General features: G+C 41.8%; 1 protein-coding gene across 2 annotated transcripts in view; it reads right to left on the bottom strand.

The window, feature by feature from the left end:
• The window catches only part of ITFG2 (integrin alpha FG-GAP repeat containing 2), a 76,577-nt gene that overhangs the window by 33,381 nt on the left and 24,633 nt on the right, over nucleotides 1-18,563 (bottom strand). For both annotated transcript variants that reach the window (XM_073620496.1, XM_073620497.1), the window contains one exon: nucleotides 4,091-4,236. In XM_073620496.1, coding sequence (XP_073476597.1) covers nucleotides 4,091-4,236 — 146 coding nt within the window. The remainder of the gene's footprint in view (nucleotides 1-4,090; nucleotides 4,237-18,563) is intronic.

Here is an 18,563-nt window from a genome sequence, read left to right as displayed (position 1 = left end):
CCGTTGGGGAGGTCACGTGACTGGACCAGAGCACCGTGAGAATAGGCAAGCATATGCATTTTCCCATCTACAGGGTAGTTAATTAGTATAGGTTTTAAAAGGGGTGGGAGCTTGAACTTCTACTTTTAACTCCAGGCAAAACACTGTACTTTCTAAATACAAGAGGCATGCGTATTGAACTTTGGTGTCATTTGTGTATTTCCACCACATATTTGCAACAATGCAACCAACTCTTGCACTTTTCCTATGTGCATGAAATTTCTGAAATAAAGGCTGGTCACTGCTGCTTTACTTGTGCAGGGTGACTGGTCTTGTATCCGCCACCCTAATAATAGGGTATCCGCCACCCACAGCTATGCTCTCTGCTGAGGTTACTTACAGCCCAGTGATGTCATTGCTACTTTTACAACGTAATATCTGGGTATGCAAAAGCATTTGATACAAAGTGTATTTATATCATTTGTGGCTATTGAGGAATACATTTACATGACCCTTTTTATCCCCAAGTTCAGATTGAAAAAGTTTCAGCTTCTGCAAAGTTTAAAGCGAGTTACACTTAAGCCAAAGCTACACAGGGGATTTTACAAGACACTTTTTTTTTTTTAAACAAAGTCTGCCATCACTAATTCTTCAGCAACTCAAAGTACTAATGCAATCAGTGTAACAGCCAGACAATTAGCATTTTTAAGTCGGGGGCGGCAAAATCTACTTTTTTGTAAGGGGTTAATTTATTAGGTTAAAGGTCTACAAAAAAATGTTTTTTTATTTTAGATATATTGGACAGAGAGGGAGGACCACACAAGATGAAAATAGCTATTACAAAAACTTAAAAGTGATTGTATATAAAAAAACAAAATACAGTTACAAATGCGACGTTAACCATACTCATAACCATCACTATAAAAACTTTGCAATTGATCGAAGAAGAGGTCTTTCAGGACCTCCTTAGCTTGGTTGCAAAGAAACATGGCCTAACCAGAAGAAAAACCACAATAATCAACATACATTCTATAATATATTGATATGATCAGCCTCTTATGTCTTGCAGTGTGTCAACTTACACATCACTCGTACTGCTAATGCTATTGCATGATACAGGTGGTGCAGCCAATATAAGATTGCAGTGGTGTAAAGAAATGGCATACAGACCTACATATAAACAATACAGATTAACACACATCGACCAGAAAGAACTAATTTGGGTGCCGAATATTATACTTAGAGTCACCTAACTTACTTGAATATAGGACACTTTAAAAAGAAAAACTACTATATCATAGGAATCGATGCTGTATCCTATCCTAGTGTTTTTTATACAATCACTTTTACATTTTTTAAATTAAAATTTTTTTTTTAATTTTTATAATCTTGTGCAGTCGTCCCTCTTTGGTACCAGTCAAGTCTAATATATCTAAAAATAGTTTTTTGTAGACAATCACTGAGATGGATGAGGTACCTTTACAAAAGTCTAACACTTCTAATTTCGTTATTAGGTTAGGGATTATTAGGGTTAAGGTTTTTTTAATTTTTGACCACTTGAGCTCTGGAAGGTTTTACCCCCTTCCTGACCAGGCCATTTTTTGCGATACGGCAGTGCCTTGCTTTAACAGTTGCGCAGTCGTGCGATGATGTACCCAAATAAAACTGATGTCCTTTTTTTCCCACAAATAGAGCTTTCTTTTGGTGGTATTTGATCACCTCTGCGGTTTTTATTTTTTTTTTAAAAAAAAGGTTTTTTTTTTTTTTTTCAAAAAGTAAAAAAAAAAAAAAAAATATATATCTAATTTCATCAGTTTAGGCCAATTTATATTCTGCTACATATTTTTGGTAAAAAAAAAACAAACACAAAACATGTATATTGATTGTTATGCACAAAAGTTATAGCATCTACAAACTATGGGATAGATTTAAGGACTTTTAAAATTTTTTTATTGTTTTCACTAGCAATGGCAGCGAACAGCAATTTTTAGCGGGACTGCGACTTTGCAGTGGACAAATCTGACACTAAGTGACACTTTTTGGGGACCAGTGCTAAAAAAAAAAAAAAAAAAAAAAAAGATGGCCTAGGCTATAAGAAGAGATGCCAAGACCCTAAAACTGAGCTGCAGCATGGTGGCCAAGACAATACAGCCGTTTAACCACTAGCCGACCAGCTGCCATTTTACTGCGGCAGGTCAGCTCTCCTGCGCAAATCGCCGTAGCTGTACGTTGGCCCTTCAAACAGCTATAGTGGGCTCCCGCGCGTAGACTGCACAACGGGGGACCCGATGTCAGCCGGCCACAAGAGCCAGAACGGGGGTGTGTTTGTGTGTGTGTGTATACACATATATATATACACACATATACATACACACATACATACATACACACACACATATACATACACACACACAATTTTGGACGCCAATTTTGTTTAGGTAAAACGTCGCACGACCACGCAATTGTCAGTTAAAGCAGCATAGTGCCATATCACTAAAAATGGCCTGGTCATTAAGGGGGCAAATCCTTTCGGGGCTGAAGTGGTTAACAGGACAGGTTCCATTCAGAACAGGCCTGGCCATGGTCGACCAAAGAAGTGGAGTTCTCCTGCTCAACGTCATATCAGGAGGTTGTCTTTGAGAAATAGAGGTATGAGTGCTACCAGCATTGCTGCAGAGGTTGAAGGGGTGGGGGTCAGCCTGTCAGTGCTCAGACCATATGCTGCACACTGCATCAAATTGGTCTGCATGGCTGATGTCCCAGAAGAAAGCCTCTTCTAAAGATGATGTACAAGAAAGCCTGTAAACAGTTTGCTGAAGACAAGCAGACTAAGGACATGGATTACTGGAGCCATGTCCTGTGGTCTAATGAGATCAAGATAAACTTATTTGGTTCAGATGGTTTCAAGTGTGTGTGTGGCGGCAACCAGGTGAAGAGTACAAAGACAAGTGTGTCTTGCCTATAGTCCAGCATGGTGGTAGGATTGTCATGGTCTGGGGCTGCATGGGTGCTGCCGGCACTGGGGAGCTACAGTTTGAGGGAACCATGAATATCAACATGTACTGTTGCATACTGAAGCAGAGCATGATACCCTAACTTTGGAGACTGGGCCGCAGGGCAGTATTCCAACATAACGACCCCAAACCCACCCCCAAGACGACCACTGCCTTGCCAAGGAAGCTGAAGGTAAAGGTGATGGACTGGCCAAGCATGTCTCCAGACTTAAACCTTATTGAGCATCTGTGGGGCATCCTCAAAATGGAAGGTGGAGGAGCGCAAGGTCTCAAACATCCACCAGCTCCGTGATGTCATCATGGAGGAGTGGAAGAGGACTCCTGTGAAGCTCCATGCCCAAGAGGGTTAAGGCAGTGCTGGAAAATAATGGTGGCCACACAAAATACTGACACTTTGGGCCCAATTTGGACATTTTCACTTAGGGGTGTACTCACTCTTGTTGCCAGCGGTTTAAACATTAATGGCTGTGTGTTGAGTTATTTTGAGGGGACAGCAAATTTACACTGTTATACAAGCTGTACACTCACTACTTTACATTGTAGCAAAGTGTAATTTGTTCAGTGTTGTCATGTGAAAAGATATAATAAAACATCTACAAAAATGTGAGAAGTGTACTCACTTTTGTGAGATACTGTATGTCAAGTTTATCAAAAGAACCCATACACATGAGGCTGTTCCAATGCATGACATTAAATACGCACATTACAGTACATGTTTGAGATGTTGAACTATTACTTACTACTGCTCTAACGGGTCAAACCATGGTAGTTTGTTTTCAAATTTTTAGCCCCGGTACAGACTGAATGCAGCTTTGAAATCGCGTTACTTCAGCCAGTCACTGCAACTTCATGCACAGGTGTCAATGCAAGTCGTACATGAAATCGCCAAAAATAGTGCAAGAACCTTTTCAAAGCCGGTGCAAGTCAGAGTCGCACCGATTTGAACAGTTCCATAGCCAGAAATAGGGTGCAACTTGTCATGCGACCTTGATCTATAACTGCATGGCAGGTCGTACTGGAGTGAACAGGGGCTAGTAAAGGCTACAAATCGTCCACTAGTGCTTTTAAAAAAAAAAAAAAAAAATCTCTCTCCTCACCTTGCTTCAGCTGCTCCTGCCCTCTCAGATACCATGCTAGTCTCATTACTCCAAGTACACCTCAAAACTGCATATCCACAACCTGGCTGGGACACCATTAGTTCCGGAGTACCATCCACTCCACGGTTCACAGAAAGACTGTCCACCTACAAAGCAATAAACATTTTGTAAGTCCCAAAATATCCAAAATCGTACCTCTAGTCCCAGGGAACAAATATAGCTTTGAAAAGGTTTACAAAAACTGTAAAAAGGAGCAATTCAAAAACAAACTACAGCTAGATCCTTTGAAATGGAGCCGCACACAGCAGGTTCCTTCTCCACAACTTTTTTTCCTTTTTTATTTGAAACAAAAGATTTATACAGGACAACTGCACAATGCAATCAAATTAGATAGATAGATAGATAGATAGATAGATAGATAGATAGATAGATAGATAGATAGATAGATAGAGAGAGAGAGAGAGAGAGAGATGCGCTAGCCAGGAAAATTAATAAAATGAGGTACAATAAATAAAAGTATCTCTAGAGGAATATTGCACTGGAAAGAGGGGTAGCTGGTATCAGAATATCATGCTGCTCATCACATATCAATAATACGTATAACAAAAGTGGATGGATAAGGTGTCTGTGCAGAGACTAAGTCTACTAATCAGACCCAACAAAAAACACTGGCATGAGCTGTACACAAAACATATGACCACTTATAAAATGTGCACTCTGGTAAACACAATGTGCAAAAAAACGCATAAAAAAAGTGCGTGGTGCTGAGGATACTTCTATTCTCCAGTGTTAAAAAAAAAAATCACTGTGTGGTGGATCCAAAAGGAAATAATAAATATCTCTTGTGCTGGAAAAAATATATCTTTTTGTGCTGAAAAAAGGAAATATATACTAGCGCTAGTATCTATGCAATAGATCAAATGTTATTGCCGCTAGGTGATTGTCAAAAATCACAATATAACAATCAAAAATAAAGGCAAAAACGGTGTTCCAATAAACTTAAATACTCACATGCATATACACACTATTAATTAGAAGAGTATATGGGTGTGCAAACTGACATATAAAACATAATCAATACAGGTGTGCAAAAATCGCAAAAAAGTGCATAGTGCTAAGTGCTCTTGATAGTGTTCTGAAAACTCAAACAGTGTACTCCTGTTACTGCTGGCCAGTATAACACATAGAGGATACCATAACATGCATCTATGCAAAAAATTGAACCAAACAATGATAATGTCCACAGTGCAACAGTGGTGATATCCTTTAAGAGTGCAATAAACAAATTCACTGTGCTCAGGTAAGGTGTCAGGGGGTGGCAGGCAGGATTTTTCTTCATGCAATAACACACTTAAGTAAGCAGTGGCCCCTTACCTAGCGGTGCTAGGTACAACCGCATTAATCAGCTAGCTGGTAGTTGTGGTCTTTTACTCAGGGTCCTGGGCTGCATGGGTTCTTTCACTACTTCCACGCCTGATGGTGCTCACTGGGTAGCAAACTAGATGGCTGTGGTCTTTAAATGGTGGTCCTGGACCAGCGCGGGTCTTATCTCCACCTCCGTTCCTCTTCTAATTAATAGTGTGTATATGCATGTGAGTATTTAAGTTAATTGGAACACCGTTTTTGCCTTTATTTTTGATTGTTATATTGTGATTTTTGACAATCACCTAGCGGCAATATCATTTGCTCTATTGCATAGATACTAGCGCTAGTATATATTTCCTTTTTTCAGCACAAAAGATATATTTTTTCCAGCACAAGAGATATTTATTATTTCCTTTTGGATCCACCACACAGCGATTCTCTTTTTTAGCACTGGAGAATAGAAGTATCCTCAGCACCACTCACTTTTTTACGCCTTTTTCTTGCACATTGTGTTTACCAGATTGCACATTTTATAAGTGGTCATATGTTTTGTGTACACAGCTCATGCCAGTGTTTTTTGTTGGGTCTGATTAGTAGACTTAGTCTCTGCACAGACACCTTATCCATCCACTTTTGTTATACGTATTATTGATATGTGATGAGCAGCATGATATTCTGATACCAGCTACCCCTCTTTCCAGTGCAATATTCCTCTAGAGATACTTTATTTATTGTACCTCATTTTATTAATTTTCCTGGCTAGCGCAGCACCCTCTGATATGTTGCATATAGAGACATATAGACAACATAAGAAAAATGGTTAGACTGTACCAATATATGGAGTACCAGACGGACTAGGAGGTGCAAGTTAAAGAGGATTGTAACTATCTATCCCAGATTTTATTATACTTGTCCGGGCAACTTCTATTAACGTACAGTAAATCGCCTTTTTGTAGGGTACGGTGTTTTATTGATTTCAGCAAGCCAGGCAGCTAGCGTAGGGGTAGCCGCCAGGATCCAATTCCGGGCTAATCGCTTTCTCACTGCAAATAATGTTTCATGGTAAAATTGGAGCATATATTTGTCTATTCCGATATTGGGAAATAGGAAGGCATTGCTTGGGATCCAACGATACTGGTGAGCCCATTTGGATGTGTAGGAACTGAACGACCTGCGACTAGCATCCCTGAATCCGAGGACACTGCCATAGGAGGTGGTCAAAAGTGCCGACAGAGGTCAGACACCTGGGGCACATAGAGCTGTGGAAGAAGCAGAATTTAGCCATTCCTTGCGGGGTCAGGTATGCCTTGTGTGTATTATAGGATTTGTGCAAGTCTGTCAGACAATTTGGGGGACACCAGATTGGGAGTTTCTAGCACCTCACCCCAATCCTCGCCCTCCAATTCTCCAACACCATCTACCCACCTCTGCTTAATAAAATATGCTATCTTAGTTACAGCTGGAATGGTGAACATATTATAGAAAACAAATATGAGTTGATGTGGTTCATCGCTATATAGCACATCGAGTACATATAGGGACAATAGAGCAGAATAAGTACCCATAAACTGAGTGTGGAGTGCGTGTCGCACCTGAAAGAAGCGAAAAAGCATATCATTTGAAAGGTTGAATTCTGCTTTCAACTGATCAAACGTCTTAATCTCTCCATTGTGAAGAACATGTGACAATAGGTATATACTCTGGAGGTGTCCAAATGGTGGGGTCAGGTTTATTGTACCACAGGGGGGTATTGCCATGGAACACAGAACAAACCATCTTGGACATCACCAGGTCCCAGACCCTTTTGTGCTGAGAGTCCAGAACAATCTGGATATACCATAGGGCCCCTCATACCCCGCAAGCACATAACAGAATGGGTGTGGGAGTTGTGAGACTGCTGGGCTACATACCAGGGCCAAATATCTGTGTTTGTCTGACTTATCTATGTGGTATAAGTGGGAGAGCTGCACTGCTAGGTAGTAGGACCCAAAATCTGGGACTGCAAAGCCCACCAATGTAGTTGGACACTGTAGAGCCTTCCAGGAGAGTTTGTGCCTGCCCAGCCCCCATACAAAAAGGATTGTAGGAGTGTGTCCATGATTTTGAAGTACTTAAACGGAACGTATATTGGAGAATGCCACAGCACATAAGATTTTAGGCAACAGTATCATCTTAACTAGGCCTATGTGCCCCATTACCCCCACCGGCAATCTAGCCCACGTTTGGATTTAATGAGCGAAATTAAAGGCTCCACATTTAGCGAGATGTAGTCAGCTGTGGACCGGGAAATCTGTATTCCCAAATGTTTAAAAGTGTTTACTCTAACTAGGGGCAAATTGGGTGGTTCCCTTGAGGGGGTGGGGGAATGCATCCATGGGAAGGATCTGGAACTTGTCCCAATTCATTTTGAGTCCTGAGAACCTACCGAAGTTCTTGATAATCTGCAGGGCTGTCTGGAGGGAGGGGCCAGAGTCCGAGAGATACAGTATCATGTCGTCAGCGTATAGCCCCACCCTCTCCTTCACTGAGCCAGATGTCAGCATGTGAATACCTGGGTGTCCCCTGAGTGCTACCACCAAGGGTTCCACCTCCAGTGCGTATAGCAGGGGTGAGATGGGGCACCCGTCACATCCCCCGTTAAAGTGGGAAGGCGCCAGAGGTCCAACCATTAGCCACCACCCTGGCCTGTGGAGCATTTTAAGGGATAGTGAGCGAGGCATCTCACCAGCCTTAGAAAGAAGAAATAGAGGGAGGAGCCTGGTAATGGCTCTGTGCACGGCGTGAGGATCCTGAGAACCCTCTCCCTGCAGCTGAGAGGAATGATCGGCCTGATGAGAAGGTGTAGGTAGCTTCCCTCCCCGCCCCCCCTGCTCATCACTCACTGAGCTGTCTTGTGGTGTAAGCCAGAGGAAGTTTGTACCTGCGTCTGACTGCATCCCCCCCCCCCCCCACCCCTCCGGAGTCGGATGGGCTAGAAGGCTCATCGAGGACGGGGGGGTAGGAGAACTGGAAAACCGCGGAGATCAGAGCGCTTCGGAAGCGACGGCAGCAGGGAAAACGGTGCGCTGCTGGGGGCTGTTTCAAGTCCCCAGCGGTGTTGCCGGCCACGGAGAGCGGAGGAACCAGCTGAAGTGCATCGGGGAATTTCGGAGGAGAGAGCCAGGAAGGTGGGTGAGTGGAGCAAGGAGCAGCGGCAGCGGACACTGAAGAGCTGAGAGCAGAGAACAGCTGAGACTTCAGCGGGTCAGACAGACCTGGGCAGTTTGATAACATCAGAGACAGCACCTGAACGTTCGCAGCATCAGAGAGCAGCAACAAGCAGTAGTGAGCGTCCCTTTTTGTCCCAACTTCAACAACAACTAAAAGATAAGTACCGTATTTTTTTTTTTTTTTCCCTTTTTTGGCTTTTTTCTATTGCAATTGTCTTGAAGTGAACAGGCAAAGGAAAAGTAATAGAACAAAAGAAAGGGAAAGGGAAAGAACACATTGAAATAAAATTAAATAAAATGGAATGAAAAGCGAAAGTAAACGAAAGTAAATGAAGGCGAAAGAGCTGAAAAAGTAGAATCAAGTGAGCTAAGAAAAACAATAAAAACAGGGGGGGAACAGGGGAGAAGGAGAAGGTGAAAGAGAGACAAGCCAGCGGAAGAGTTGTCTCCCAGCCCCCACCTGCTTGCTGCTGCAGTATCTCCCTTTCTTGTGATTTTTTTTTTTTTTTGTTTTTTTGCAAATGGTACTAACTATAGGCTTGATAGTACAAACTATAGAATAAGAAGAAATTTCATAGTAACAACAATGTGGAACATATAAGCTCATACTGGAACTATACTGCTGAATATATAAATCATCTTGCTGAATACTTGAATTAGATTGCATTATATCGCTAAAACATTTGAATTATTTTGCTGAGCACCTGGGCCCTCATGCACACGGGCTGTTAGAAAAGCGCTGTGAAGACGCCAGTGTCTTTGCAGTGACTTTTTTTAACTTTTTTCAGCTTTTTTCAGCATTTTTGCAATAGCGTTTTTGAGCGTTTTTTTTTTTTTTTTTTGCAGCTTAGGAACGCCTATGCCACTTGCGGCTCAGAGACGCCTAGGTGGGCGTGAGGCCATGGACTGACATAGACAGGCCTTTTTGAGCTGCAGAAAGGGCTCAGAAAAGCAGCTGTGGAGACGTCCGTGTGCATGGGGACTTAATACTATGGTTTAAACAATTGAACAGCACCAAGGAATGCTTAATGTACTTAAGGTAGTAACATAACTTCTGGAAAACGGGGACTACTCATATCTCATTAATTATTTCTATTATTGGATTGTGGGGAGGATGCCGGGTATGAGAACGGAACAAAAGAAATATTAGTAAAAATAAGTCAATTTAAGAAGGCTGGGAGATTTTTTCATCATTAAGAGACCCCAATCAAGGGGTATTCTGGAAGGCAGCTTCGAAGATCTTATAAATCCAGCCATAGAAACAAACGTGAAGGGGAAAACAACAAGAAGTGCGGGAGCAATACCGAAATCACCTAGGACCAGCCTAGGCCCAAGTCCAGGCCCTATGAACAGGTATATACAGCAAGGAATCGGAGAAGGAGAGAAACAAGTGGGTTCAAAGAGCAGACAAATAGATACAAAAGAGAAGGACAACAAGGATAAAAAAGGCCAGTATAAAGTACAAACAGAAACCAGCCACCTCTCAGAACCCAGAATGGAGCCAGAAATGGGAGAGGAAGACAGAGGAAAGGAGGAAGGACAACAAGGGCCACAGTTGCCAACAAAACAGGATATGGAAAAAATGTTTGCGGCACTAGAGAATTCCCTAAAAGCAGAGATGTCAACACTCCATAAAGATATGGGATATATGTTAAACAGAGTGGAAGAAGTAGAGATCAAAGTAGACCTACATCAAAAAAACATAAAGGAACTGGAAGACGAAATAAAGAAATTAAAAGGGGAACAACAGGAACAATCATATAAAATAGAAGAGCAAGAAAATAGAGATAAAAAGAAAAACTTGAGAATACGTGGGTTACCGGAAACAGAACAAGCAGAAAATCTAATAGAAAAAATGAACAATCTCTTCAACCAAATCTTGGGAAAGGAAACAACTAACACAATAGGAATAGAAAGTGTCTTTCGAGTAAAAAAACCTCAAAGGTTCGCAAGGGAAACACCTAGAGATGTAATCGTACGCTTTGAAAAATGGGAAGAAAAAAAAAAACGGATCTGGATAAACCTAAAGAGGAAAACACAAATAGAGTTTGCGGGAGGTAAATTACAAATATTTCAAGATTTATCTCAAGAAACGTTGAAAAGACGACGGATACTAAAGCCATTATTAGAAATCCTCCGGGAGCAAGAAATTCAATACAACTGGGGTTTTCCAGCATGTCTAATAGCAAGGAAAAACGGAATAAGTGCGAGGCTAAGACATGTGGAGGAGATTCCGGACTTTTGCAACAAACTAGAAATCCCCTCCCCAGAACTGGAAAAATACGCAAATAGTCAGGAGCGAATAACGGCAGGAGATGACCTGCAGTGGCAAGTAAATTCAAGGATCAGACATCAAGATGTGGACTCTCGAGGAAATTAATATCTGAGAAAATACCACACAACGGTGCAAGGGGCCTTAGAGTGGAAAGGGGGGGGGGGGGGCTGGGTTGATGGGATGGGAAAAAAGGAAAGTGAAAGGATTGGTAAAACACAACAAAAATGCAGGGAGAGGGAAACAGGGACTCACGGAGTGGACAGGGGGTCGCCCTATTAGTGCTTAGGCAGGGGGGGGAATAGGGTGTCTTACAGAGCTCCGCCTCACAATAAATAGAGCAGAGGGGGCAGAGCGTGCCCCACAAAACAAAGTAAAACGCTCTCAGCTCTAGAGAATATGGGGGTAAAAAACCCATATCAGAAAAAAGGGAGGGGGAGGGTGGGAGGAGGGAAAAGGGAGGGAAGGAAGGTGGGGAGGGAAAAGGGAGGGAAGGAAGGTGGGGAGGGAAAGGTCTGAGTCACATGAGTGGTTACATAGGCGCACCTATTTTGAGACAAGAGATGAGGAGACCCCGTGCGTCCGCTGGGTGTCCCCTCCATCCGGTCACCTAGGGGTCCGCGTGGGGGGGGGGGGGGAGGGCCGGAGGACGGGCGGGGAAGAAAAGGCACAAGAATGGAAAACGTAAACAGCATAAAAATAATCTCTTACAATGTCCGAGGACTAAATTCCCCAGGGAAGAGAAACATCATTCTCCGAGAACTAGAAAAAAGTAAAGCAGAAATAATTTTCCTACAGGAGACGCATATAACCCAAAACTCAAATGCCAAAATTTATTCAAGAAACATACCAACATGGTATCAAGGAGACTCGCCAATAAGAAGGGCCAAAGGAGTAGCCATCGGTATAGGGAAAAATGTACGTTTTCTAATAGATCAAAAGAAAATAGACCCGGAGGGTCGATATCTTTTTATTACAGGAACTATACACGGGGTAAAATATACATTGGCCAATGTCTACTGTCCTAATAAGAACCCTAAAAAATATTTGATAGATATAATTAAAATACTAATGGAATTCAAGCAAGGAAAATTAATACTAGCTGGAGACTTCAACTTCAGCATGGATAATAAAATGGACAATACCTCAAGAGTAAGGGACAAAGAGGTAAATCAACTAAAGAAATTAAAAAGAACATTATATGAACAGCAACTAATAGACCCTTGGAGAATTCAGCACCCTAGCACAAAGGACTACACATTCTACTCAACAGTACACAAAATTTACTCCAGATTGGATTACATCATGGTCGAACATAGAAACTTGGAAGAAATAGAAGAAACAAAAATAGGCATAATAACCGCCTCAGATCACAGCCCAGTAACCTTGAGAATGAAAATAAAAGGAGAAGTCCTTGAAAGGGGTCCATGGAGAATCAACAAAACTTTATTAGAAGACAGTGAGACCGAAAAAAGCATCATAGAAGAAATTAAAAGATATTTTGAGGAAAACGATACACCAGAGGTATCGAAAGCAACAATATGGGAGGCGCATAAATCTGTTATTAGGGGCAAGTTAATAGCCATAGGGGCAAGAAAAAAACAGGAAAGGAAAACAAACATGCAACAAATAATTAAAGAAATTTATGAATTGGAACGAAAACATAAAAATCAAGTAAACAACAAAATCTTCGACCTACTATCGCAAAAGAGAGAGCAATTAAAAGACTGGATGGAACAAGAAGAAAGGAAGGACTACAACAGAGTAGTACAAGAAAAATATAAATGGGGTAATAAACCAGGAAAATACCTAGCAAATTTGGTGAAAAAAAAGAAGTCTTTGAATTACATTGAGAAGATCAAAAATGAAAAAGGAGAAGTGGTAAATAAAACTACAGATATAGCGATAACATTTCAAAAATACTTCAGCTCCCTTTATGCAATAAAAGGACAGGAAAGTTGGAAAGAAGCGAATACAAGAACAAAGAAGATACAAGAACATTTAAAAAAAGCAAACTTACCAAAACTAAAAATAGACCAACTAGAAGAATTGGAAAAAAATATTACGCATGAAGAGGTAAAACTGGCATTAAAGGAAACTCCCGTAGGAAAAAGCCCAGGACCAGACGGGTTTACGGTCAAATACTATAAAAAATTTGAAGAACAGCTGACTCCAAAACTATTAGAATATATGAATTCCTTAGGGGAAGATGAAGAAATAAGAAGTGAATCGTTATTAGCTCATATTACAATACTACCAAAAGAAGGGAAAGACAAAGTTAACTGCTCAAGCTACAGGCCAATAGCCCTATTGAACGCCGATACGAAGCTGTACTCCAAGATCCTGGCCACTAGGATAAAAAAACTAATCCCACTGTGGATCAACCCGGACCAAACTGGTTTTGTCCCGGGGAGAGAGGGGCGGGACAACAGCCTAAAATCATTATTGATGTTGCACAAGAAGGTGCAGAATGAGACCCCAGTTCTATTCCTGTCATTGGATGCAGAAAAAGCATTTGACAGGGTAGACTGGGGTTTCATGATAGATACATTGCGGCATTTGGGTATCGGGACAAAAACGATGAAGTGGATAACAAATTTGTATAATGGCCCGACAGCAGTCGTAAAAGTAAACGGTAGACTCTCTCCAAAAATTGAGATGCAGAATGGAACACGGCAAGGCTGTCCACTGTCTCCACTATTATATGTATTGGCTTTAGAACCACTATTAGCAACACTCCGCAATAACAAAGAGGTAGAAGGAGCGAAACTAGGAGGAAAAGAGCATAAGATCGCTGCTTACGCGGACGACATCTTGATGTACGTATCCAACCCAAGAGTGTCACTCCCAAACATACTGAAAGAAATTAAAAAATACGGAGAACTGTCAAACTTCAAAATTAATCCAATAAAAACGGAAATATTAAACATAGGTCTAGAGAAAAAGGAAGTTCAGTTTTTACAAAAAGAATTCCCATTCACTTGGGTAAAAGAACTAAATTACCTTGGAATTAAAATAACTCCTAGAGTCGAAAAAATTTATCAGGCAAACTTTATTCCACTGATCAATGAGGTCAAAGAAGAAATGAAAAAGTTAAGAATACAGCCACTTTCATGGATTGGAAGAATAAATATGTTTAAGATGACGATATTACCTAAAATAAACTACAGATTACAGATGTTACCAGTAAAAATCCCGCAGAGCTTTTTTAAAATAATTAAAACAATCCTGCTAAAATACATATGGCTTAATAAAAAACCAAAAATTAATTACACGCTGATCACAAGGAAAAAGGAGCATGGAGGTCTTGCCGCTCCAGATATAAGTAGGTACTATAAAGCCATAGTTTTAAACACGAATGTTAGAGTGGACAAATGAGAAAAATGAAAAAAAAATGGGTGGAAATGGAAAACACAATAAGTGGAGCCACACTACATAAGAATATTTGGATTCCACGGAAATATAGAATATTGGACACCGACACGCACGAAATAACAAAAAATGTATTTAAAATTTGGGACACCATCCACTTAAAGAATGAATGGAAATATAATTCACCACTATTAGCACTCACAGGATCGAATCTCTTCACCCCTGGGAGGGAAATATTTGAAATCCAAGGAATAGGTAACCCACAACTGAAAGATATCACTAGAAATGGTAAAATAAGAACACGAGTAGAAATAGAGGAAAGGAATGGATGGAAGATGAATGAATGGAAGTATACTCAACTAAGGCACCTAGTAAGCACAATACCACACCCACTAAGAGATGAAACAAAATTAACTGCACTGGAAAAGCTATGTAGCAATGAAACACCATTAAAAAACGGAACATCAAAAATTTATAGTATACTGACAGATTTGGAAGCACAAGAAAGACCAGAATATATAAATCAATGGGAAAAAGAAATGAATTTAAAAATAGATAACCAAAAAGTGGAAAAAATGATAGAAATGGGATATAATAAGGCTTGGGACATGAAGACCATAGAAATGAATTATAAACTAGTATCAAGATGGTATATGACCCCAGTAAGAATACACAGATTCCATCAAGATAGAACCTCCTTGTGTTGGAGAAAATGTGGCCAAATAGCAACGATCACACACATATGGTGGGAATGCCCAATAATAATGGAGTACTGGAAGGAAGTGTTAAATAACATAAAAGAAATAACTGGAGAAGAAATAGAACAAAATATTTGGACTTGCCTCTTCCATATCTACAATAAACCTAAGAAACAATATAGAAAATCAATAATACCTAACCTCCTGAATGCGGCCAAGGCCTTAATTCCCAAGAATTGGCTAAAAAGTGGAAAACCAGACATTAGAAACTGGCTAAAGGAAATAGATTATCACTACAAAATGGAAGGAGGAGAGAAAGGGGATAATAGTAGATGGGAAAGTTGGAAAAACTACAAAGTCTCGGATATTTATTTAGATAGGATAAAAGAAAGAATAGGTGCAGAGCCAAGTGGATAAATAAACAACATAAAGGAACGGACCAGACACAGGGGAGGGGGGGGGCGAGGGGGGGCAGGGGGAAATAAGAGGGACTGAGAGAGATTAAGATAATAATAGGGTTTATAATTATAGAAGGCGTTTTGTCGTCGGTTTTTAAAATTATTTAAGAATATCCTAGAAGGGAAAAATAATAAAGATGTGACGGAAACAATCCACAATGATGTGAAAAAGGAGAAGAGATAAAGTTTGACACATAAAGTTGAAATAATGTCTCTCGGAAAACTTTCGCTGAAGTGGATTAAAAAAAAAAAATAAGGGATAGTGAGCGATTTGACAAAGTTGGGGCCGAACCCGAAACAGCGGAGAAACTGCCACAAGTACTGCCACTCAACCAAGTCAAAGGCCTTGGCTGCGTCAAGGGAGACAATTACTCTAGATCCTATTTGGTGATGGGAAGCCTGAATATTCATAAAGAAGCGTCAAGTATTAAAGGCTGTGTTTTTCGTTGGCATGAAGCCTGTTTGATCAGGGTAAATAAGGGACATAATGACCTTATTGAGGTGTAGGGCTAAGAGTTTGACTAATATTTTAATGTCAGTTTGCAATAGTGAGATAGGCCTATATAAATTTGGGTAGGTGGGGGTCCTTGCTTGGCTTAGGGATGAGAACTACGATGGCTTCACGCATAGATTCAGGAAGGGTATTGGCCTTGAATATCGCTTGATAAAGAGTGAGGAGTCTAGGGATTAGGGTATCTGAGAAGTGGGCATATATCTCAAATCGGTAGCCTATCAGAGCCGGGAGCCTTAGCAAGCTTAATATCGTCCGTTGAAAGCGGGGCCTCCAACATATCCGCCTGTTCATTGGTCAATTTAGGGAGCGTGAGGCCACCAAGAAGGCTTTCCAGGTTTTGTGGAGGATAGCTAACCTTAGAGGTGTATACTTCTTGAAGAAAAATTAGCAAATTCCCTCACAATCAAGGTGGGGTCCGTGATGACGCCCACCGTATCAGACCGTAGGGTAATAACCACTGTACTCTGGAGTACAGATGCGCCAAATAGACTGTGCCAGTAAGCTGGGACGAGGGTGATGTCACTTAACTATCCTCCAGTTCAGTCAACTGAGCGGTAGCTTGAAAATAGGTCAACTTAGAGTCTCTTCTAAACCTGAAGATGTATTCGGTAAGGAGCATTCTAGTGTGTATTTTAAATGCTTACCATACGGTCAGTGGGTATCAGTATTATTATGAAATTAGAACCCCCATTCCATGGCTAGTCTATCCGTGTCAGGGAGAATGGTCAACCAGAAGGGGTTTAGCCTCCAGTTCTGTGAAGGGGGGGTTGTTGTATGGTGTCAGCTCAACCCAGTAGGGGGAATGATCTGATAATATTGGGGGGCCAAACCCAGCGTTTTGTAATCTGGGGATCAGGGTACGGGACAGAGCCATGTGAGATCTTTTCAGGACATGGTGGAGTGGGAGCTAGAAAAGGAGTAGGCTTGTCGCTTAGGATATAGATGTCGCCAGTCCACCAAGTCAAAGCTCGTCATTAGGCGGCGGAACCTGGTGTCCCGATCCGGCATAGGAGGCTGTGAACCCCGGCGCATTCGGTCCAGATGGGGATTGACCACCATATTCATATTGCCGGTGTAGTAAGGTGTTTAGCCATGAAAGAGAATCCCTCACTAAGAATGGTGGAGTTGAAGGGGGGGGGGGGGAATCAACAGGGGATTATCTGCTATCTTAGCGTGCAAGAATACATATCTACCCTGGGGGTCCAACGTTACTGATTGAAGCTGAAAGGACACTGACTTGGCTACAAGCATTGAGACGCCCCTGGAATACGTGGTATGAGTGGCGTGGAAAGCCAAACCAATCCAGGGGTGCTGCAGCATCTGCTGCAGTTATCCCTGCACGTGGGTCTCCACTAACACAATCACATCCGTCCTCTGACCTTTAAGAAAGGACAAGACTGCGCTGCGTTTCAGCTTTTCTCTTAAACCACGGATATTCCATGTTAGAAATTTAAACCTAGCCATAGACAAATCATAATGCAAGATGTGGGCCAGGTGGCCATGTGTACCCCTAGAGAGGACAGATATGGTAATACAACTATGAGAGTGCACCAGTTAGTCAGTGCAGTGCATTGCTGCATATGTATGACCATAAGTATGCTGCTAACATAGAATAGACACCAGCGATAGCAAGAACAATAAAGACACCCTAACCCTCCCAGCTCTACACATACCCCAACTCGTGCAAGCATAAGCCCCAAGAAAAAACACCCAGCTCCATAATATACTGTAGTAAACACCAGTGTGGTACCCAAAACAGGCAGGCCACCATCTGGGGCATCATACTTAAAACCATGGAGTGTGAAAATAGTGATAAATCCTCTGAAAACTACTGCCTGCAGCATGACTCCGGTGGCACACTGGCCGTGGTCAATAGTAAAGGTGGGGAAATTGACCACAGTGTTGCTCCAAGACCAAAAAGCGGTAGTATGACACGAGGTAGTCTCATAGGTGATAAGATTTGTGTCCCGGGCAACAATACGTCCAGTGATAGTGAAGACAGGGGTGAACTAATAGGGCACAAAAACGGAACATAAGGTAAAATAAATGTTCCGAACAGGAGTGCACGTCCCTCTGCAAAGTTAAGAACCAGGGCTAGAATCAAAGTGAGATAATGGGCAAGATCGTTTGTTGTGGGGGAGACGGCATGGGCCCATACAGTACTCACGGCTCAGGTGGGATTCAGCCAGTCGCTGGCGGCCCTCGGCTCCTCGAAAAAATGGACACGGTCCTGCCCAACAACGTGGACTCGCAGGTGCCTCTTGATGTCTAAACTGGCTGCGTTGCCTCTGGACCTCTGCGGAGAAGTCTGGGAAAGCCATGATCTGGTGATTGTGTAGGGGTATGTTACCCTTCTCTCTGGATAAGCGGAGGATGGCGTCGCGGTCCTTATAGGTGAGAAATTTTGCGATAACTACCCACGGTGGTGCTCCATGGGGTGGCTTTTTGGCAGGCATTCGATGTGCACATTCCACAACAAGTGATTGTGAAAAGGCCTCGCACCCATATGCTTTAATTATTAGCTCCTCCAGGAAGATATCCGGGTTGCTACCTTCTGTGCCCTCAGGGAGGCAGATAAAATGCAG

Source organism: Aquarana catesbeiana, linkage group LG03, assembly GCF_042186555.1.
Source record: "Aquarana catesbeiana isolate 2022-GZ linkage group LG03, ASM4218655v1, whole genome shotgun sequence".
In the NCBI taxonomy this organism is placed as follows: Eukaryota; Metazoa; Chordata; class Amphibia; order Anura; family Ranidae; genus Aquarana; species Aquarana catesbeiana.
Note: the sequence above shows the minus strand (reverse complement) of the source record. Positions and strands in the feature narration are given on the sequence as shown.